A 22,891-nucleotide genomic window follows, 5' to 3' on the forward strand; every position below is an offset into this window, starting at 1 on the left:
AGAGAAAGAATAATGACAAGAAAAGTCAGTGGGAATAAAAGAAAGACAAAGCCAGTTTCCTGGCTTCACAGTGTGAAGATGGGGGATTGAGGAGCTGCCCCTGAGAACAGATCAAGGGACACACAGTCATGGGAAAAATCCATATTTCAGATAAAGCGAGGACAAAGAGGGAGAGTTCTAGGGAAAGAGAGAGCCAACACTGGTTTTGCTTAGCAATGGAACACAAATGCCAAGGTGAATTAATTGGGGCCATAGGATGCAGTTGTAAGAAGTCAGGGAGGCACAGGGTGGGAATCAGTTGAAAGAAGCAAGGAGGAGGACTGTCCTTGCTGGTGTTAGAGTCAGGGGAATGGGAAAAGAAGGAGGTCTCATGAATTGGTCTCAGTCTTCCATGCTTTATCTACATATGAGACGAATTCCCTGTGTAACACCTATTCAAATTTTCGTGGAATGGGTTCCTCCTGTGAAAATTAAAAAGAAATAATAATTAATCCCATTCATACATTACTCAATGTGTACATACCTATATCTACATCTGTATCTTCAGGAAATACAGTAATTGGCTGATATTCTATTACTGGATGATTGAAGGATCTTCTCCACTAACGAGTTTCCTTGTACACAGACACAACAACATACTTTGTAAGAAGGAAGAAATAAAATGCCCCCGGGATTTGCAACTCACCAATGCCAAAAAATCCTCACACACTCACAAGGAAGTATGGTTTGGGAAAACCAAGAAGATATTTCTTAACCAATAGCAGGATGGTTCCTCAAAGTGTAATTTCCTTTTGAGTTTTATTGGGTGTCTGGATTACCGGAACAAATGATGTTGGTGTATGTTTAGAAATACCCAAAGACAGGGATTGACAAGTACTCACATGCAAAAGTTTTTGCAAGTATTCACATGCAAAAACTTCTGAAATTTCTGAGTTGTCTATGACACTGTATGACATCAGGATGTCATAATGCTGTCTATTACATGCCAGGAGCACTTTTCAAAAACAGAAAAAACTACGAAATGGTTTCTCATTGGAACTAACTCAAGCTCTCCCTAAATTTTAGCAAGCTCCTGGTCCTTGTGAACGAGTGCATTTTCCTCAAACTCAATCAATCTTTGCATGAGAAATCTTGGTGGCGTAGTCTCAGGAGAATTCAGCCTTAGTCAGAAGTTCCCTTGCAGGCCACTTTACCCTAATTTCTCACTAAATGTCTTCTTTCTACACCCAGGCTGAGCTTCTTGCTTCAATCCTATGGGGGTCAGGTACCTTTCCCCTAGAACCCAAAGAAACTCATCCTGCTGCTGCTCTAGGAACCTCCACTTCTATCTGGAGACTATGTCCGGTGATGCAGCCTCGACTGTGAAGCTCCTATTCCTTCTGTTTCTAATTTTTTGTCCTGCATCTTTTCTCTTGTCACGCCCTTCTACCTTCGGATGTACTCCATCATCAAGTGTCCAATAGTCTGCATCCTCACCTCATCTAAACTCAAGGATCTTTTACATAACAGTCTCATTCAGGGATTCACTAAACACATGTTGATAAAGGAGACCCAAAGGCAGCATGGCCTGGGGGTGTGGTTTCAGGTAGAAAAAGCTTTCAGTTTTACAAACAAAGATCCTCTCACCCTTCACCTTCTACCTCCATCCTCTGTGATTCTGGGAACTTGTAGTCAGTGAATCTTCCTGTGAATGCATGATGTGCTGAGACAAGAGACCCTGCTCAGGGCAGGTGTTAAAAGGATCCAATAGAGCAAAAAGAGTTGGATAGGGTACAGAGATCAGACTCTCATACAGTTTCCCTTCATATGCTGGAGGGAACATAAAATGGCCCAGCCACTGTGGAAAACAGTTGGGCAGTTCTTCAAAATCAAACATAGACTTACCACATGATTCAGTGATTTCAATCCCCAGGTTTACAGTTAAGAAATTAAGAAATTATAACATTTGTCCACACTGAAATCCCTACAAGAGAGTTCATGTCAGCATTTTCACAATAGCCACACAGTAGTCAAAACCTAAAAGTACGTCCACACATGAAGGGATAAAAACAAAGTGGTATATCATACAACAGAACATTATAGTTAGTCACATAAAGAAATGAAGTATGGATACATGCTACAACATGGATGAACCTTGAAAATATTATGCTAAGTGAAAGGAACCTGATACAAAAGGCCTCATGCTGTGCTGATGCATATATGAAATGTCCAGAGAGAGAAGAAGTAGATTAGTGGTTTCCAGGGACCAGGGTGAAGGGAGAACTTTGGAGGCAAGTTCTTGGGGAAGGATTAAATTGTTCTGGAATTAGACCATGGTGACAGTTGCACAACCTTGTGAAAGTACTAAAAACAAGTGACTGGTACATTTTTAAAAGGTGAACCATAAGGTATACGAATTACATCTCAACTAAAAAGTCAGTCCCCGGTACCCACATCCTTACCCCTGGTAAGGGAGACAAGAGGCTGGATGCCCTGGAACAACAGCCCTCTCCCCGGCCACAGCCAGGCCTCCAGGGACAGTGAAATCTGGGGAAAAACACTTCCTCTGTCTGCCTTATTTCCCTCTCAGAGTTTCTCATGTACTCAATCCCAGCTTGATAGAGCTGTTAACAGGAATGGAAGGTTGTGCATGATTTCACGCTCTCTCTGAGCCCCATACTCAGAGGAAATAACCCCGATTCCATTCCCACTTACAGTCCTTGTTTTTCTAAGGATGGAGCCCTAAGATGGCACCTGAAAGGCCAGCCTATCCTCCTGGTGACTGTGGGGCCCACAGAGGAGACTTTGGGGCTGAGCATTTGACCCATTCCCACCCCTTCAGATTCTGCCGAGGAATCATCTCTGCTGAGAGTGCAGAAGAAAACTGTTCTCTACATTTAAACATAAGGAGATGCGCGTCTTTGTAAACCCAGAGTCTGTCTCACACAGTTGGGATGGTGGATCTGCACGCAGGGTCCTGAGCCAGACTGTCTGCCTGGATATCTCACAGTGCAATGCACAACAGTAGAAACCTGGGCTTCTGTTCAACCGCTCTGTGGCTCACTTAGGTCATCCGTAAAATGGGGACAACAAAGGGACCTGCCTTAAAGAGTTGTTAAGATGTAAATGAGCAAATAGATAGCCCTGCTCAATAAAAGCCAATAGTTTTTAATATTATTCTCTTTATTGGAACAGCATGAAAGTGAAGAGAATAAGGCTCCCGTGACAATGAACATAACTGTATACTTATCCAAAGAACATGAAAACACTAAGTGGAAAAGAAAATTCACCTCTAAGTTCATTGCAGCATTATTGGCAACAGCCAAGACTTGGAAGCAACCTAAATGCCCATCAACAGATGAACGGATAAAGAAGTTGTGGTATATATAACAAGGGAATGCTACTCCTCCGTTAAAAAAAAGACAGAATCATGCCATGCAACAACATGGATGGACCTTGAGGGCATAATGCTAAGCAAAATAAATCAGATGGACAAAGATAATTCCCATCTGCCTTTGCTCATATGTGAAAGATAAACACACAAACACATAGACAAGCAGAACTGATTGATGGTTACCAGAAGGGAAGGGAGTGAGGGAAGACAAAAGGAGAGAAGGGGCACATATGTCTGATGATTGCTGACAACTAGAATTTTGGTGGTGAATACGTTGCAGTCTATACAGAAGTCTGAACACCTGATCACCTGTGCACCCGAAATTACTAAATGTTAGAAACCAATGTGACCTCAATAAATTTTATAAAGAAAGAAATTAACCATAGCATTCAAAGAACACCTTGTTCACATTTTTTCTTATGAGCATTTGACCCAAATGTTCATTCCAGGAATCTGGAGGTGATGTGCTAAAGTACAGGATGACAAATAAATGTCATGATTCTGGAGATGAAACGATTTATTTCTGTCTCATATTAAAACAAAATTTAGACTGCTGCCATGCAAATGGCCCCTGTTTGTATCAATTGTTCTTCTCCTTGTGAGCATGTTAACATGGCAAGCTGCATCAGCTTCACACTGACCTTAGAAAAGCAGGGAAAATAAAGTACCAGCTGCACGGGGACATGAGAGGTAACAAGGAGGACCTTGGCCAAGGTACAGCCTTTAGGGGAAGGCAATGGATTCCTGTTCTCCATGTACTGCTGCAAAATATTATCAGTATCTCTCTAAACTGAGAATTTGAGTTATTTTCCTAGTTATGCAAACTAACTACTAATGAAATCAATAGGTTAAACAGCCCTTTTAGAAATTTAAATAAAAAACGTAAGCTTTGTATTTGTTTACATTTGAGTGGGCCTTAAAGACTATTCAACATCCAAAAGAAGGAAGAGGGTTATTTCTGGGTGAGCGTAGCTTGGAGCATGAGAGATAGTTGGATTTTACCTTTATTCTCATTAGTACTAGAAAGGCACCTCCATGAATTTCATATGAGCCAACGATTGCCAATGATGGCAGGTCCACCATGTTTTCTGCAAGTGAAAAGGAAGTACAGGAACAGAACAATAGCATTTTTTTCCTCATAAATATTGATGTTCATGAAGGTGACACTTAGCCTGGTTAAGAAATCAAAAGTTGATTTACTTGAAATACCAACCGCACCAAGCAATGGGAGGTGACAACAGAGAGGTATATATTCAGGATCTTACCAGTCACCACACACAGGCTTACAGGCTCCCTGCCCACCTCTGCTTCCTCCAGGAACACAGGTAAGAGCTTCCAGCTGCTCCAGCTTAACAGCATGAATCATTTTTGAAAATAATAACGATGTCTTTTATATCATGCATCTATTCATTCTGTTTGATTGTATTTTACTTCTTCTGCTAGGGCAAATTGAAACATCTTCTTCATCTGATTTATCCTTTACCTAATGTAATAATTTCTGATGAAGCAAATGCTTATTTACGAACAGATGTGGTGGAGGGAAGTGTGTCTGACACCCATGGGGCCTTGAAGGAAAAAGCAGAGCAGTGCGTCATGGGAGCTGGCTGGATGTGATCCACATGGATCATGGTCTTACTATCTATTATAGAACATTTTCTACCCAGACCTAGTACAACTGGCAATGAAAGAAACATGAAGATGTTCCATTAATTTTTCACAAAAGTTTTTTTAAATAGTAATTTTGATGATCTTTTAATCACAAAATGTATATATGTACATTAAAAACAGCTTGAAAAGTAAAACAATGGAAAACTTTACCTGTGAGATTCCCACAAGCAAAATATGTCATTTCTTCTAAGAAAATTTCATTACAGACTAAGCTTCTCTTCAGTAAACTCATTATCCAATGAACCTGATGCTTTTGCAGGAGTTCCAGATCACACCAAGGCCGCCATGAATTCACTCAGTGAAGCAAACACCCACTTCGCACTTGATCTGTTCCAACAGTTCAAAAAATCAGAGAAGGACAACATCTTCTATTCCCCTCTCAGCATCACATCAGCATTAGCCATGATGTACTTAGGGGCCCAAGGAAACACTGCGCTCCAAATGGGCAAGGTAGGTGTCAGTTCCCTTTACATTCACCTGTTTAGACTGATTTCTCTGTTGGCATCTGTGCAGATCCTCATAGATCTGCTGCCCCCAGAGGTAGCACAGGAGACTGAGCAAGCATTCCCATAACTGGATGAGCACAGGGCTGTGGGGGGGCATGTGCCCTCCCCTAGTGCTCTGCTCCATCGGCTTCCCCATGCTTAGATTCCCTTTGGGAGCTGGGATCAACTCCTACAATTGCCCAATAACAAGAGGCGGAGTTTAAATGCCAGAACACTTGCAGAAGTGATGCACTGACTTAAATCCATGGGAAACATCTTCACATGATTCCTCGGCCTTGATTGAATGATAAATCAGTATTCTTTACAGTGAATGGTGATCAACCAGTTCAGCTGTAGCTTTTCAACGAGCAAACGCTTACACTGAAGTTTTCTTTATTCTTTTTCCTTCATTTTTCATTGTTTTTTTTTTATTTTGGGTTGGTCTGGAAGTTTCTTCTGTTTATTAGTTTGGGTTTATTTCTGGGTTTCTTTCCTTCTTTTTTTCTTCCTTTCTTGAAAATTTCCTAATGTGGACAGATCTTTTGAGTAAAGTTTTCTTGTCACACTTCCCTTCTCTTCCAGGTCCTTCACTTTAATGACGTCACAGACAACACAAGAGGAAGCCCTACAACAGCTCAGGTGAGTCACAGAGCACTCGGGTGTAGAAGGAGAAACACATATCCAAGAGGGTCAGAGTTTAAACTGGGAACTTCAGTGAAAAGTTCATTTTTAGGGGAAATTTTGGGCAAAATATACTGGAGAAGCAGAGCTGTTTCTCATGTCATATTACATACTTACTTATTTCATATTTTTGTTTCCTGAGAGATCAGCATTTGCTTAAGAGCATGGAGTCTGGAACTGGAACACTAGCTTCAAATTCCTGCTCTGCTGTTCATGAACAGGAGACATGTGCAGGCACAACTGCTCTGAGACACACTGATCTCATGCCAGTAAACTAGCAATAGTGAAAGATCTGCCTCCATACATGCCAACATCACAACAGTGCTTGGGTTACAGGAAACCCTAATAAATGTTATGTGTTATTATTACAGAACAGAAATAATTATAGTAATCACAATAATGTTGATAAAATAATATGATTTTAATTAACTCATAAATGGGATTAACAAGACTAAGTACACATCCAAGTACATTTTGAGAAATAATTGTATGACATACATAGTTTATAGCCTTAATGGTCCAAAAGCTTTAGCTAGCAAATGGAAGCTTCTGGGTTCAGACAGACCTAGGTTCAAAAATCGGCTCTACCTCCTTGTGTCTCTTCGGATAGGTTATTTAATTCTCTGAACTTTCTTGTTTTCCTCTGACTTGGGCTAAAGACTTAGAGACACCAATGTAAAGCCTTAGCAGTGTATCAGGCACACATTCTTCCTGCACTTGGAGTATGACAATCATGAGTGAAGAGACATAGATCACAGCCAACAAGTCTTACAAGAGAATCCCACTTAGGAGTGTACAGGGCTTCATGTCATAACATCATTGAAATACACAAATTCAACATTTTCATACCTTGATGGCAGTTACAATGAAAATGGTTCTAACCCATAAGGAGCTAAGTTTAGCTGGTAAGCTTGACCTAACCATATGTACCAATTAGAAAACAATCCAATGATAGAATGGCACTGCATCTGTAGTTCAAAAGGGAAAATATTCTATTATTTAGAGCAGATACAAAGAATCTCCTGGAAGAGAGTGAATGTAAAACTTCTGAAGAACATTTGAGATAAAGTACACATGTAGCATGGAAGAACAACAAACGTCATCCAAGGGACTGACAAACTTTAGGTATACATCTAACAGACTTATGTGGGCTTAGTACTTACATTGACAGAGAATGCAATGAGCTCACTTTTTGGTGTTTGAAGGTTGAAAAGTTGGGAAATGTACATCGCCAATTTCAAAAGCTTCTGACTGAGCTAAAGAAACCCACTGATGCCTATGAGCTGAGCATCGCCAACAGGCTCTATGGAGAAAAGAAGTTTCAGTTTCTTCAGGTAAGTTTCACCGGCCTGCCACACCTTTAATCTGCATCCTAGGGTCTCTGTCTCCCCATCACCAAATAGAGGAGAGTGAACAGATGAGCCTGGGTGAGCCCCATGGGGAGCATTTACCCAGGGTGCAAGACTCCGTTGCCACAACTACACCCAAAGGAATGTCCTAGAGCCTGACCATCCACCAAGAAAGTGTGGGTTTAGGGATGACTTTATGACCAATGAGCAGGTTCAGTAGCAGACTAAGTCAGGGGATGCCCCTAATGACCTGACGCCATTCAGTCACATAGCACAATAACCCAGGAAATGTATGGTTAATGGTATACTGACAGGATGGGCAGGCTTGATGAGTCTCTGAGGAAAGCTGGGGAAGTACCAAGGAATACTGAATGCCCAGGATGGAAGATAGAAGCAAAGGTCAGAACCTTAAGAGTTGATATTACTGAAGAGGAGTCCCAGAAGCACACCATCTCCTTCAGAGCAACAAGCTTTGCAGTTTGCAACCCACAGCCCCTTCTGCTCCTGCCTTTGTCAGATGGCATTGCTTTTCAGAGACCTCAATCTTGTGCCAGCCTGTACTTCCCTTACACGTTACCCACAGGCACCAGTCTTAAAATACACACGGGTAAAAAAAAGTAGATTTCTTCAGGGTCTGGGTCCCTGTTTCATATTTTGTCAAGTTTTAAAGTAACTAGCTTGGGAATACATAGTTAATAAAAATTTACTCAATTCCTCCTTTCTTCCTTCCCATGTCAAAGGAATACATAGATAAAGTTAAAAAATTTTACCTCGCCAGCGTGGAATCTGCTGATTTTGGAAATGCTGCAGAAGAAAGTCGTAAGAAGATTAATTCCTGGGTGGAAAGCCAAACAAATGGTAGAGTATGGGAGATCACCCATAAAGAAACACATTGAGTCTCCACTATGCATGAACCCTGTGCTGGACACTGTGTGGGGTGCCAGGAGAGGAAAATGAGACGACTTTGCAGAGGATGGCGGGGCACTGCAGATGGAATGTTCCAAGTAAATGTGGAGAGAAACAAAGGGAACCCAGGAGGGTCACAGCACCGGCTATGTGGAAACACAGGAGATCTGTGTTTGCTCATGGCCATGGATGGCTATCTTTGTCAATCCCAAGTCTCTGATCAGAGCCATTCTTACATTCACATCCTTTACTTTAAATCAGAGCCTTAACTTCTGTATATAGCTCCTAAGGGAAACATCAGAAAGGGTTCCCATCTCCTTTGTTAATTGGCAAACAAGCAGCTCTCCTATAAACTCCCCTCCTTGCCAGCTGCAGCTGGAGCTGCCTGCCCATTTCTCCATCCCCCCATTCTGCAGAGACTTCCTCAGCTGTCTTCCCCATCCAGGGCAGAGAGCTTGACTCACTCTCCATCCTATGAACCCCTATCCTACCCCCACTCCCATTAGAATCCAAACCTATAGCTATTCAAAGTGAAGAAGGAAGAGGAAGACACCACAGGGAGTAGCGTCTCACAGCACAGGGTATGTGTTTCAGATAATAGAGTTCATGCCGTTTGTCCTAAAGAACAATCTATGTCTACTTCCTCTAAGTAGTGGGTCCAAAGTCAAAAAAGCAGAAAGGAAAGGACAGAGGGAGGAGTAAGCATCTTTCAGACAAACCACTTGTACTTTCACGACAGACCTTTGTTTTTCTTTCTTTTTCAGGAAAAATCAAGGATCTGTTTCCCGACGGCTCGCTCAGCTCCGCCATTCTGGTTCTGGTGAACGCAGTCTATTTCAAAGGGCAATGGGACGAGAAATTTGATAAAAAAAGAACTGTGGAGGAAAAATTTTGGCTGAACAAGGTGTTGTCTATAATTTATTTATGACAATGTAGTTATACCTGGAATGTTAATTTAAACTCATATTTGATAGAAGGTACAGCTGCAGGTAGAAAACAGAATTTGTCATGGGTGTATTTTCTTGTTTCATTTTTTTTAACTTTATTTAGTTGGGACTACTTGAAGAGACTCTTCTCTCTAATTCACAAATTTCCCAGATCATCTCATAGAAAGAGGATGTGTTTGGTATCTCAACAGTATTATCTTTCTTTGACTTATGCCTCACTTGGCATTTGTTACTGCAGGATACCAGCAAATCCGTGCAGATGATGAGACAAACCAGTTTCTTTAATTTTACTGAAGTGGAGGACATGCAGGCCAAGATCCTGGAAGTACCATACAATGGCAAAGATCTAAGCATGATGTTGCTGCTGCCAAATGAAGTGGATGGTCTGAAGAAGGTAATAGCTTCTGCCGCCAATTCTTCCTTCTTTTGCCTAATTTCCTAGTAACACAATGCCTGTATGCATTGTTCGTGGAAGCAGGCTCACCGGTGGTGGCTGGAAGAGCTCAAGTACAGAGTACATCATTCCTTCTCTGCATATAGCCTAAAAGAGAATTGTTAAGGAGAACCTGACAACATGTCGCATTCTAAAAAGTAAATAGCCTATGCATTGCAGTGTGATATGAAAGAATATATAGAAAATCTTAACATCACAGGTTCCATTAATATTCTGAGGAAACTATGAAATGTCAGTTCAGAAAAAGATATATCTAGGCATACACATTATATTTTGCAACCATGAGAACCCCTGGTATATTCCAGTGTACTCATTTGAAGACAAGGAAATTAACACTCATATGTAGGTGAAAATGGAAATCTTTGCAAGCTTACTCATAAACAAAATAAGAAAATTAAAACAACAAAGCATACAGTAGACAAATAGAATTATCTTGATCCATACTTTTCAATTTAGAAGTATTCTGTCCCTAGGAGTTCAAAAGTCATTTGGAGCCTAATTGATGGAAGTTAAAAAAAGGAATTATGGAATTTCTCTCCTAGCACTGCGATAATAGTTAGAGTTATTATGTAAAAATACCAATAACAGTATCTGGCATATTAAGCCCATTCCAAAAATGGCCATCTGCAATTATTATGATAGTCAATGATGCTGCTGAAGCTGCAGTGAACCTATCACATTCAAAATATATATTGTGGTAACTCTGGAAATTGGTGATCCTCAGGAAAGTAATACAGCAACATATGTGAAGGACCATTACAATATTCATACGCCAACTCATCAATCCTGGTTATCAATGACATCAGGAAGCCCAGTCCTGGGGTTTGATCCTCAGTTAACTAATGTAAACAAGGGAAAAGCTTTTGGATAGAAGTGGCTCAAAATAATGAAAAATTTAAAACAAGGAACAATGCTGCATCTTCGTATTACCAATGGTTTAGCTTAGGGACTGACACACAGCGAATGCTTAAAAAATATTAAGTAATATTCAATATATACATTGAATATCAATTTAATACTAGTACTATGTAACAATTTAAACATGATTAGAGAAATATATATCTATTATATTAGAAAGTTTACAAACAGGTCAAGCAAGAAAAAGGATTAAAAATAATGTGTACACTAGAACTGCACAATGTAAAAACTTAGGTACACAAAAGACATTAAAAAGTGTATTTGAAAATGAAGCATGCAATAGGCTGGAAGCATAAGGAATGCAGATATACAATTCATCTCTTACAAAATAATTTTATTTAGTGATTCTGTTGCTGTATATATGGCCATACGTATACACATATGTATATATATACGTTTAAACATGCACATATTTAGTGTACATATATACAGAGAAATAACACAATCATGAATATATACATATACTTATTTTACTGTATAATGTATAATCATGATTGTGTTATTTTAACCTCCTTGGATTAAATCTAACAAACTGAATATTCTGTAATTATATTTACTATTAAAACAAAGGCTTTCCACGTGATTCAATCCAATGTTACAGTTGTGTTTGATGTCCACCGAGGATCATGTGAACCGTTGCATTTTTCCATTTTTATAGCTTGAAGATAAACTCACCACTGAGAAATTAATAGAGTGGACAAGCTCACAGAATATGAGAGAGAGCCTAGTGAATTTACATTTACCTCGGTTCAAAGTGGAAGAGAGCTATGACCTCAAGGACACGATGATATCCCTGGGGATGCTGGATGCCTTCAGTCCGCAGGACGCCAACTTCTCTGGCATGACTGGGAGCCGAGGTCTCGCAGTGTCTAAAATCCTACACAAGTCCTTTGTGGAGGTGAATGAGGAGGGCACAGAGGCTGCAGCTGCTACTGGCATAGTAACTAAACTTTCATCACCGCCAATTTACAGTTTCCACTGTGATCACCCTTTCCTGTTCTTCATCAAGCACAATAAGACCAACAGCATCCTCTTCTTGGGCAGAGTCTCTTCCCCTTAGAGGCAATTAGCCTGTTACTAATTTAGGGGCAAGTTCACAGTTGTTCCAGGACATTGATTGCTGGAAATAACAGGTTCTCTTTAGCTCTTTTTCCTTTCCAATCTCACAATCATCACTGAGAATGTAATGGTTGGACTAACATGTCTATCTCTCCCTTTCTACTAACACATATAAAACCTACTTCATTTCCCCGTGATGATTCCCTTTGGGACAAAATGTTCAAGATAAAGTAAAAGGATATTTCAACACTCTAACTTATCCAAATTTGAAATGTCATATCTGCTATTTCAAAAGTTACAACCACTATTCAAACTTATTAACCTAGACACCGAAATTTATTTGATTTTGGTGATAGCTGGGACCATGAATTTCCAAATTTTTTGATTTTATGAAAGACATTATCAATAAAACAAGGACATTCATACTATTTGGTGCTTTTTTTGGTTTTTCTTCTCAAGAAAGTGCAAGTGGCCCACCACACATAGGAGAGATAATTTAGAAATATATTATCATATAAAAAGAAAATTCAAAATAGAAGTAGTGCATGATGAGGTTGGAGAGGTAGGCTCATCCCAAAACATGAAAGGCTTTGTAGCCCACATTAAGAACTTCCTATTTTATCTTAAAATGAGTGGAAAGCCATCATAGCTTTTGTTCATTTGCCCTCCAAAGTGGAGAATGAGATCATCATATAAATCTTTAAATTATATCTCTGGCTATTATGGTGTAAATGGAGGAGAAGAAACCACAGTGTAGATACAGTGAGATTAGAGTAAACCATTAGAATGTCAAGAGTGGAGATGGAGAGAAACAGATATTTGTGAGGATTATTTGGAAGCAAAATCCACAGAATTCTGCCAACACATTATCTATGGCAGAAATGAGAGACAGAAGCCAAGAATGATGCCCCAAGTTTCTGGCCTAACCAATTTGTTGGATGGAAGAAGATTTTGTTTTGGAGAGAAGAGAAGATCTCAGGTTGAGGGTTATACTTGTTGAGTTTTCATTTCTTTTGAGATGTCCAAATGGAGTTGTCTAGTAAGCACTTTAAATGAGGCTAGAGCTAGATGCAGGATATGATCTGAAGCTCTAAATTTGTGATGCTCAATATAAAAGTTTTAGAGTTACTGAATAAATATGGTAACTCTAGAACTTAGTTAAAAAAAAAAAAAAAGGTGGCTAAAGTCAAGAATGAGATCCGAGAGAGAGTATAAGGTGATAAGAAAGGAGGGCCTGCCACTGACCTTGAAGTATGTCAATATATAAAGGTTAGGAATTGACAAAATTTATTTTCTGGAACACAGTTTTCCTTAGGGGACTGTATTCATTCCAAATCCTTCCCAGTCAATACAGAATCCCAGCTTATTTCATAAACCTTGAATTTTGGAGGACTGGAGCAAGGTTGAAATTTTCTTCATCAGAATTCGACAGCCAAAGAACAGAGAAGAAGAAGGAGATGTTTCACCATGTACGTGTGAGATTTGACCAAGCGAACTGACAGACTGGCAACAGAATGGGTAACATGAGTAAATCATGCAGTGAATGGGCTGGGAACAGAAGGCAAGGCACGAGGCAGGTGCCTTGATGAACTGAAAGGCAGTCAAGTAGTTAACGAGATTAAACAACAGAAATGATGGGAATGAGGTTGTGAGAATTATCAAAGGATTAGAAGTTTGGCCCAGTGTAAGTGTATTTTAAAATCGAAAATTGTAGGTAATAAATAAGCTCAGAGTGTCACTATGGGTGTGAATTCATTTCTAATTGGTCAATGAAGTTGAAACTGGTATAGATTTTTGGGGAGTTTGAAGAACTGATTGTTAGAATGCCTTTAGACCAAAACTTTCAACTACTTGTTATTTCAGTTGGGTTTTCAAAAGGAACTTTATAGAAGCCAACAAGTTAAGACAAAGGCTCATAGGCATTTGATTCGGATCGAGTAGAGGAGATGGCTGACATCTAGTTCTGAGAACTGAAAAGCTTTGCGTACATTCTAGGGGGGGTCAGAGAGCCAACTACCCCTGCATTGTGGCCATATGTAAGAGACATTCAAATCTTGTAACTTTTTTTAAAGTGACAGACTGTAATTTATTTAATAAAACAGAATACAATGAGTCCATACTGATATAAAATAACTAAATAATTAAAGTTTTTTAAAAAGTGGATATTTATGTGCTTTCGATGTCCCTCACCACAGAATACCTCTTACACCTATTACAGTGGCCAAAATTTAAATTTAAATTAAAAAGAGTGGCCATGTCAAGTGCTGGAGAGAATGTGGAGCACCAAGAACTCTCACACACTACTGGTGGGAATGCAAAGGGTGCAACCACTTGGGAAAATACTTTGGGAATTTCTTATAAAATTAAACCTTTACTTACCGTATGATCCAGCAAATCCACTCCTTCATATTTACCCAAGAGAATTGAAAACACGTGCCCATAAATGCACCACTGTACCAAAGTTCATAGTAGCTTTATTCACACTGGACAAACACTGGAAATATATCAAATTTGCATCATCAGGCGGCTGGATAAACAAACAATGGGATGGAATAGTACTCAGCAATGGAAAAGAAGAAACTACTGAATCCTGCAGCAACATGCATGAACCTCTAAAACACTATTCTGCGCAAAAGAAGCTGGACAGAAAGGGCACAGATTATATAAGTCCACATATATGAGGTTCAACCTGTGGTGACAGAAAGCTGATTAGTGCTTTCCTGGGGCTGGAGTGTGGGAGGAAATTGATTGTAACAGAGTCCACGAGAAATTTCTGGTTGAGATGAATGCTCTACAGCTTGATTAGGTGGTGGTTACAAAGGTGTTTATATTTGTCAAAAGTCATTGACATGTACACTTAAAACATGTGAATTTGGTTTTATGTAAATTATGTCTCAATAAAGTAGACAGGAGAGGAGGTAGAGAATGGTAAGAAAGACACATAGTTACTTTGCCACTGGAAATATTTGAGTGAAGAACACTTCTTAATTAAATATAGTTTTAAGAGCAACTCCATTCTTATCAACTTCTGGCCAGTCATTTAAGCCTATTTAATAATATGCCAATATCCTTGTCATATGGAACAAGAAACTTCATGAAACTGTAAATTTAAAAACACAAATCTGAAAAGAATTTAAGATAAAATAAAATTCTGTCATTTGGGGGCCGGCTCCGTGGCCGAGTGGTTAAGTTCGTGCGCTCCACTGCGGCGGCCCAGGGTTCAGATCCTGGGCGCGAATATGGCACTGATCGTCAGGCCACGTTGAGGCGGCGTCCCACATCCCACAACTAGAAGGACGTGCAACTAAGATATACAACTGTGTACGGGGGGGTGGGGGGGGTGGGTTGGGGAGATAAAAGCAGGAGAAAAAAAAAGATTGGCAACAGTTGTTAGCCCAGGTGCCAATCTTTGAGAAAAAAAAAAAAATTCTGCCATTTGTAATCTACCAAGTTGCCTTTACGGACCATCAAGAGTTAAAAAGATAACTATATTTAAATTTTAGTTTGAGATGAAAAAGAGTTGAACGAGAAAATTCATGTCCAGATAATTTTCCATTAAATGTCTTTGAATAAAATATGATATTTAGAGTTATTTCTGTGTCAGTTTTTGGTACAATTTTCAATAGCCAAACATGAAAGACAAACCATTTATATCATATAAATGGAAGATAGACACCTTCTTCCCTTGGGAAACAATCCTCTTTTGGGAAAAGCCCTCAATGTATAATCTGGTCAGCTCAATCAGAACACGGCTCTGTCAGAATTATTTCTATTGTATATCTTGACTGCACACACATGGTCAACAACTACATGATGAATGAATGATTGAGTCATTCCCCATAAGTCACACGGGAGCCTATCATTCCTCCTGTAAGAATTCATTTATGTTTCTGTTATAAAAGACATCATAAACATCCAAAAAATGCATGATCAGCCTCACTGTGTATAGTGTAGTGTAGGCCATTCAAGAAACAACTATTCTGCACCCATTACATGCAATAATGGATTAAGCAGTGGGTTCTCAGATATAGTGTGACAAAAAAGACAAATAAACCAAGCATCCTGAAGACCAGAATAGAGGAACCAAATTTGGAGCACAAGCAGGCCAGAACTGGGAAAAATGCCCTAATGTTGATGGTCAAGACAGACTTCAAGGGCTGGAACAAGAGCAGCAGTATGGATGCAACATATATGTGGAAGTACCTGAGATGAGTCAGAAAAGAGCTGAGCGGGTGGGCAGTCAGAAAACTAGAAATCCACAAAACCTAAGGATCCCATAAAAGAGGCAAACTCAGAAATTCAGGAGGACATCTAGCAATAGACACAAGGGACCGGAACTCACTGAGGGTCCTGCCCTCCCAAGTGGCTGTGTGTGTGTGTGCGTGTGTGAGTGTGATTCCACAGAAGATAAGGCTATCCCAGGACATAGGAACCCAGGGCCAGGCCCTTCCTATCTAGAATCTTAACATCTAAGACTATATTGTCTCTGTTGCTGATAATTATCTGCCCAGATGGGTGGAAACCAGAAACACTCAAATCCCAATATATTGCCTAAGATAATGTATGTTTCATTTGAGATTAAGAATGCAATTGCTTTCTCCTTAAGAAATTTTTTACCTATATTTTTGTCTAACAATATTTTTAAGAAAAACAAAAACTTGCATTTTTTTAGTACACTCTAGTCAGACATTGATCAGACGAAAGTGAAATTCACCTTTAGATAAACTGCACATGACAAATGAAGCAACGTCTGCATTTTCACCTCCCTGCAGTGCTGTTGATGCCCATTCCAGGGGTGGCACATCAGTGACCCCAGAGGCAATGCTGAAGCAGCTACTGCACAGGATCCTGGAGTCCCTCTACTTCCAACACTAGGGATTTCCACATCCCAACACCCATAACCCATGCACCACAACATCCCTGATCCCTTATTCTCCAGAGCACATCCTGGATTGCACTAATGGTGATGCTGGGGAGGTCATCTTCTCCATCCCAAGCCTCCCTCCTCCAAATACACATCTGCATAAATACGGACAGTTAGACAAGTACTCAGAGGTCCTGGGACCTTCTGCTGACCCCCAGAGGCGGGGCATGGAAAAGAAACTTGTATATATGTCCCTTTCAAAAACAGTTATTCTGCTGACACCTCCTTCAGTGACAGGCCTTGTGTGTGACAATGACATGAAATTGTCTTGGAGATGCAGAATGCATCAAAACTATAGGATCATAAATGAATATTTTCAAAAACCAGAGGATTTGTCTGTGCAAGCTTAGGAGCCAGAACTTTTGAAAACCTTTGATGGGCTTAATACACACATTGGTGTACAGCTTCCTGGAACACTCATTCCAAATACTGACATAGAGACATGAATCAAAGAGGGAGAAAAATGTCTCTCTGATCTGGAATCCACCAACATTTTGGGACTGATAAAATAACAACTCAGATTCTAATATGGTAGCTAAGGAAAGATGCCTACGATTTGGTTGCCAAGCAAAGTTAGAGGATGCTGCTGTTGATGACGATGATGATGATGACATGAAGGTGGTGGTGGTATGATGATGGTGATGGCAAAGAAAATGGCAGCTTACATAAACTGGATGTATACCTTGTTCCACAGTCTTTGATAAGCACATATTCTATTTATCCTCATAATAGCTCAATAAAGTAGAACTTTAATAAAACCCATTTTTAAAGGGAAGAAATTGAAGCTCAGAAAGTTGACCTAACTGCCAAGGCCATATATCTATTCCCAAAGCCCAGATTTACATTCAGTTTGTCTGACACTAAGGCTGGCACATAGGAGGAGGATTTAGACATGGACATGAACAAAATTGGTTTTTGTTACTGTAGTTGTTGGCCTTAACTCCCTCTTTATGTCTGAATTAATTATTTCCCATTATAATTAGGTAGGATCATATCATAGAGAGTAGCCACCAAAATAATGTTAGAAGTGATAGTAAAGATCATGTATACAATTCTCTTCATTTAAGCAATAAAGAAACAAAATTCCAAAGGCATTAATTGTCATCCTTGAGATAATAATTAGGTCAGGGCAGAGCTGGGATAGAAACTCCAGCTTCCTGACTCCAGGCCTGGTGTTCTTCCCCTTCCTTCCTTCCCTCGACCAGATTGATCAATTTAATGTTACATGTCACACTGCCCACTCAGGCACTGATCTGTCACCCTCAGAAAGCACTGGCTGCACAGGCTGGGGGTACCCATTCCCAGATCACTGCCCTTTGGCCATGATCAACAAGCGCACTGCTGATTGCACTGCAGTTCATGCCTCACAGATTATGTGGGAGCTACACATTTCCACTTTCTTTAGGATAAAATTGATAAGCTGCCATTAGATGCCTTTTCCTTGCTCCCCCAAAAAGGTGATGGATAAAACACTGGATATAAGATGTGGGGGAACCAGGAACTAATCACACTTTTGAGCACTTGCATTTCCAAAGTTGATGTAATGCTGAGCATGCAAAGATGACTACGGTTAGAGATGGAGACTCATATAAACAGAAAACATCAATACAATAGAGTTAGTAGTACAAATGAGGTTCATGAAGCACTCTGAAGACTGAAGTGAGTGGGATAGTTTGGGAGGCACAGAAAATGCTTCCTGGAGGAGGGTTTCATGTGACTCAAACCCAGAAGTGTCTGCTTTACATATTTCAAATCCAGGATGTTAATGTATTGATTTATAAAGAGCACCATACCATAAATTATGTCAAGTTACCCCTGGAAACTCCTTCCTATTGTTTAAGTTCACACATAAAGCTGTAGATGAGAAACTTGCTTAGTCAATGAAAGAAAAGAAAAAATCAAAATGGGATTTCCAGCATGAAGATGGCTCTGTATATCAGTATCTTTCTCCCTCTTCTCCTTTTCAAATCGCAATAAACAAATAAAAAATAAAAATATTTCTGTAAATTCCTTTTTCACTGAAGTTCGGAGGCAGCTATAATTCCGAGTCTTACGATTCATGGCAAGGTTGCCAAAGGTGAAAGTAGCTGGAGGTGAGCAGGAGGCCCTGGAGGAAGAGAAGAGAAAAGCAAGAAGAGAGACAAGAGGGCTCAGCAGCAGCAGATTTCAGAAAGTTCAGCAAAAATACATGTCTTACAGGAAAGAACTTCACCCTGAATACAGAAAACACCACGTTTTCTCTGGAAATTACTTGCACAGGACCTGAGCACACCAGGTTGGCAGCAGGCAGCTTCCTGGACCTGATCTGCCTCAGGAGCATGGAGGAAGTGGGTCACCCATGGACTCACACAACTTCCAGCTTCAGCTGTGACGGAGAAAGCTGGAATAGTGCTGCTCCACTCTAACAGAAAAATTTGGGTAATACTCAAATTCTTGAAGCCATCAGAAGGCCACGGTCCTGAGATCACCACCCAGCCTGAAATCTAAGGGAAGACAAGTCCCTCCAAGAAGAGACAGATTGAGCGCCGACTTGCCTGGGGCAGAACACAGCAGAACACAGGACACCAGACAAGTGTTGATGATCAAGTGCAGACAGCACAAGCGTTTAAAACCCTGGGAGCTGCAGACACAAGGCGAGTTGATGCCCACTCACTCTTCTCCAGAAGTTCTTTGGGTGTTGAAGAGAAAGACCAGGGGCAGGGCACCCTCAGTGGTGTAGGTCCAGAGAAAGGAAGGGACGGCCAAGGCAGAAAAGGGAAGAAGCCACGCCTGATTCTTCTCCCCAAGAAACAAATGTCCCGAGTGGATGAGACAGGGCAGTAACCCTGTCACTGCCAAAGCAGAGGAGAAGACTCACGTGACTGGGTAAGGGGAAAAGTAAACACCCTCTTCTCCTGGGGGGTGCAATCCTGTCCCAGGCCCCGACCATGAGAGATTTCCTTCCTCTGGGGAAAGACAGAAACCACTCCCCCTGCTTCCCTTCAACCCAGGCTAGTCCTGCAAGCTCCAAGCAGGCAGAAAGGCCCCCTCTGAGGTCAAGTGCATAAAGAAGGCTGAAAGTTGAGGGTGGAGCAAGAACATGGGGAAAACCTTCCAGAAATCAGGCCTCTACCCTACACGAGGTAAGGCTAAGGAAGCCCTTAACAACGTACATAATTCATGATTCTGTCCTTAAACATATTTAAAGAATGTCATGCCTGGAAATGTCTCCATATTCAGTATTTTTCAAGTGATTACATTCCATACAACCTATAGTCAATAAAGCACGTAATCTTTCTATTAAAAAAGAAAGAAAGAAAAGAAATTGTCAGACTGCATTAAAAAGCGAGACCCAATACAATAAAGTCTGACTCCATTCTGATATTGCCTGCATTCAAGTCCCACGGCTCTCTCCTTCCAGGTCTCTCTTTCTTTCTGATCCACATCTGGGCTAGCTGATGAGAAAACCCTTGAGCTCCCTCCCTTGGCACTTTCAGGAAGTACAAACAAAGCAAGCACTGACCATGCACAGGAACAACTCCTAACCACAACAAAAGCCCTCCTGGCTCTCTGAAGCCATCGGGACCCTGCCATGCCCTCCCGCAGAAAGTCTCATTATGTGAGTAATAAATCTCCTCATACCCTCTTGGTGGATGTGTGGCAACATCAGTCTCAACATCCAACCAATTTGAGGGGGTGGAATTGCGGGGAGAGAGTCCATTCTACCTCCATGGGATGACCATAACATCCCACTGTACGACGCCTATTAAAAAAGAAAAAACTCACTTTAAATATAATGACACACTTAAGTTAAAATAAAAGGATAGAAAAAGACATATCATGCCAACACTAGTCATATGAAAGCCTGAGTGGTTATGTTATTACTAGACAAATTAAACCTCAAGACGAGGACTATCATCAAGGATGAGGAGGTATTGACACATGATAGATCAGTGGAAGAACAGAAGATCCAGAAACGGACCCACATACATTTGTCATGAAGTTTCCAATGTAATTAATTCATCCCGCTTGGGATAGTCTTCTGGACATATGATGCTGGAACAAGTGAATATCCATATGAAAAACAATGAGCCCCAAGCCTTACTTCAGAAAAATTAATTCAAAATAAATCATAGGTCTAAATGTAAAAGTTAATACCATAAAATTTCTCAAAGAAAACATAGAAGACAGTCTCTGCAAACTTGAAATAGGCAAAGATTTCTTAAATAAGGCAAAAAACAGAAACCATAAAAGGAAAAATTAATGAATTGGACTTCATCAAAATGTAAAGCTGCTCTTCAAGAACACCATCAAGAAAATGCAAGCCAGCCTGCTTTTGGACTTGGGGGGGGGCGGGGGCAGGGCCCTGGTCCCCAGCTGGCGCAGAGGGTTTCACAGGGCATGTCGCCCCTCCATGCCTTGCCAGGACAATAGGGATGGAGGGTGGGGGGTGAAGGAGGCCTCCAGGTCGGCTCAGGACCCAGATCCTGCGTCCCCGTAGGTGGCCTGGCGGGTTGCATTGAAATCTGCATCACCTCCCCGACATGAGGAGCAGGACCCGGGCATGCAGATCTTTGTGCCGCAACGGTTTGCAGCCATGCATCCTGGGCCTGAATCGAGGCCTCAGCTCCCTGCCCCAAGGCTCCATCCCCAAGGCAGCCATCAGCTTAGGGATGTTCTCGTTCCTCAGCAACCCCACGGATGCCCAAGGAAATGGGACAGCCTGGGCCGTCTGCTGAACGGCCTGGGCGCCAGCCTGGCCAAGGCCATGGCGGTCCTAGGCCGCATGGAGACCATCAACGTGAAGTTCATGCACGACCAGACCTCCCCCAACCCCCAATACGGAGGATTCTTCCACGGAGTCAGGGAGATTGAGTGGGGAAAGGGGCTGAAGGGGAAATACCAGGGCCTTACCAGGCCATCCACTTCTTTGTCACAACTTCCCTACACAAGTGGTCCGGAGGGGACAGCCCCAACAAACCCTGAAACCGCTGATCACCGGGCATTCCAAGCTATCCAGGGTACAGCCAGCGTCTACAAGAACACTCCTCCAGACGTGATCGAGACCCGGATGCAGGACCTGGCGGTGCACAAACGCCAGAACACGTGGGCTGCGGTTTGCGGCTCCCGAGGAATGAGCGGCTGCAGGCATTCTAGAAGGGCACTGTCCCCCTCCTGGGCTGGACCTGCTTGCGTGTGGCCATTGTGTTCATCATCTACTATGAGTTGGTGAAGGTGCTCAACAAAGCATGGAAGAAGGACTGAGCCCCAGAGGGGCTGCGTGGGGGCTGTACAGTGTGCCAAAAGGCCCCCTTCACCTCGCCCTCGCCCTCCATGGCCTGTGTCTGACCCTCTGGCCATCCAGTCCATGTGCCTCTAGTGCCGTGTGGTCTGTGTGACAACACCACTCTGTCCCTGTGTCTGGTCATAGCTTGCCAGTGAATCTGTGTTCACTTGTTCATGTGCTTACTCGTGAGCCGTGTGCCTGTGTTTCATGTTCTGTGTCACTGATCCTGTGCCCAGCTTCCCAGGGTGCCATATGGCCTAGGTTCACAGCCCTGTAGTCATGGCCTGGTCCTAGTCCAGTGCCTTCCACCCTGGGCAGCAGAGGCACCTGCCTCAACCTGGCCTCACTGCATTCCAGGGGCTATGTGCCCTATGCCCTTCTCCCCCTGCTGGCCTTAACTGACCCTCGGGTCATCCCTCTGCCTGGGATAGCTGGCACCTGGCACTCTCAGGACCACCCTTCTAAGGCAGCATAAACTGGCTGCTGTCAGAAAAAAAAAAATGCAATCTATACATCTGACATAGAACTTTTATTCAGAATATGTTAAAAACAATTGGAAGTCAATAAGAAGGCAAACAATCTAATAAAAATTGGCAAACGATTTGAACAGACACTTCACAAAAGAAGATATTCACATAATCAGTATGCACATGAAAAGACGCTAGACATCGTTAGTCATAAGGGAAATGCATAAATTAAAACCACAATGAAATACCACCTGCATACCCACTAGAATGTCCATAATGAAGAAAACTGGCCACACTAACCATTAGTAAGGATGCAGAGCAACCGGAATGCTCATACATTGCTGGTAAGAGAATAAAATGGTACAACCACTTTGGAGAACATTTTGGAAGTTTC

At 41.5% G+C, this 22,891-nt stretch overlaps 1 protein-coding gene and 1 pseudogene across 1 annotated transcript; both read left to right on the top strand.

Annotated features, from left to right (window-relative positions):
• Positions 1-4,623: 4,623 nt before the first annotated feature.
• On the top strand, positions 4,624-12,268 carry LOC106832877 (serpin B3-like). The gene is made up of 8 exons (XM_014843792.3): positions 4,624-4,698; positions 5,301-5,491; positions 6,109-6,165; positions 7,413-7,541; positions 8,297-8,414; positions 9,227-9,366; positions 9,648-9,803; positions 11,440-12,268. Exons 2-8 carry the CDS (start codon positions 5,327-5,329, stop codon positions 11,839-11,841), a joined length of 1,167 nt encoding a protein of 388 aa, XP_014699278.2. The 5' UTR covers positions 4,624-4,698; positions 5,301-5,326; the 3' UTR covers positions 11,842-12,268.
• Positions 12,269-21,333: 9,065 nt separating this feature from the next.
• On the top strand, positions 21,334-22,008 carry LOC106832857 (tricarboxylate transport protein, mitochondrial pseudogene; annotated as a pseudogene).
• Positions 22,009-22,891: the final 883 nt, after the last annotated feature.

This window comes from Equus asinus, chromosome 7, assembly GCF_041296235.1.
Source record: "Equus asinus isolate D_3611 breed Donkey chromosome 7, EquAss-T2T_v2, whole genome shotgun sequence".
NCBI classification, from domain to species: Eukaryota; Metazoa; Chordata; class Mammalia; order Perissodactyla; family Equidae; genus Equus; species Equus asinus.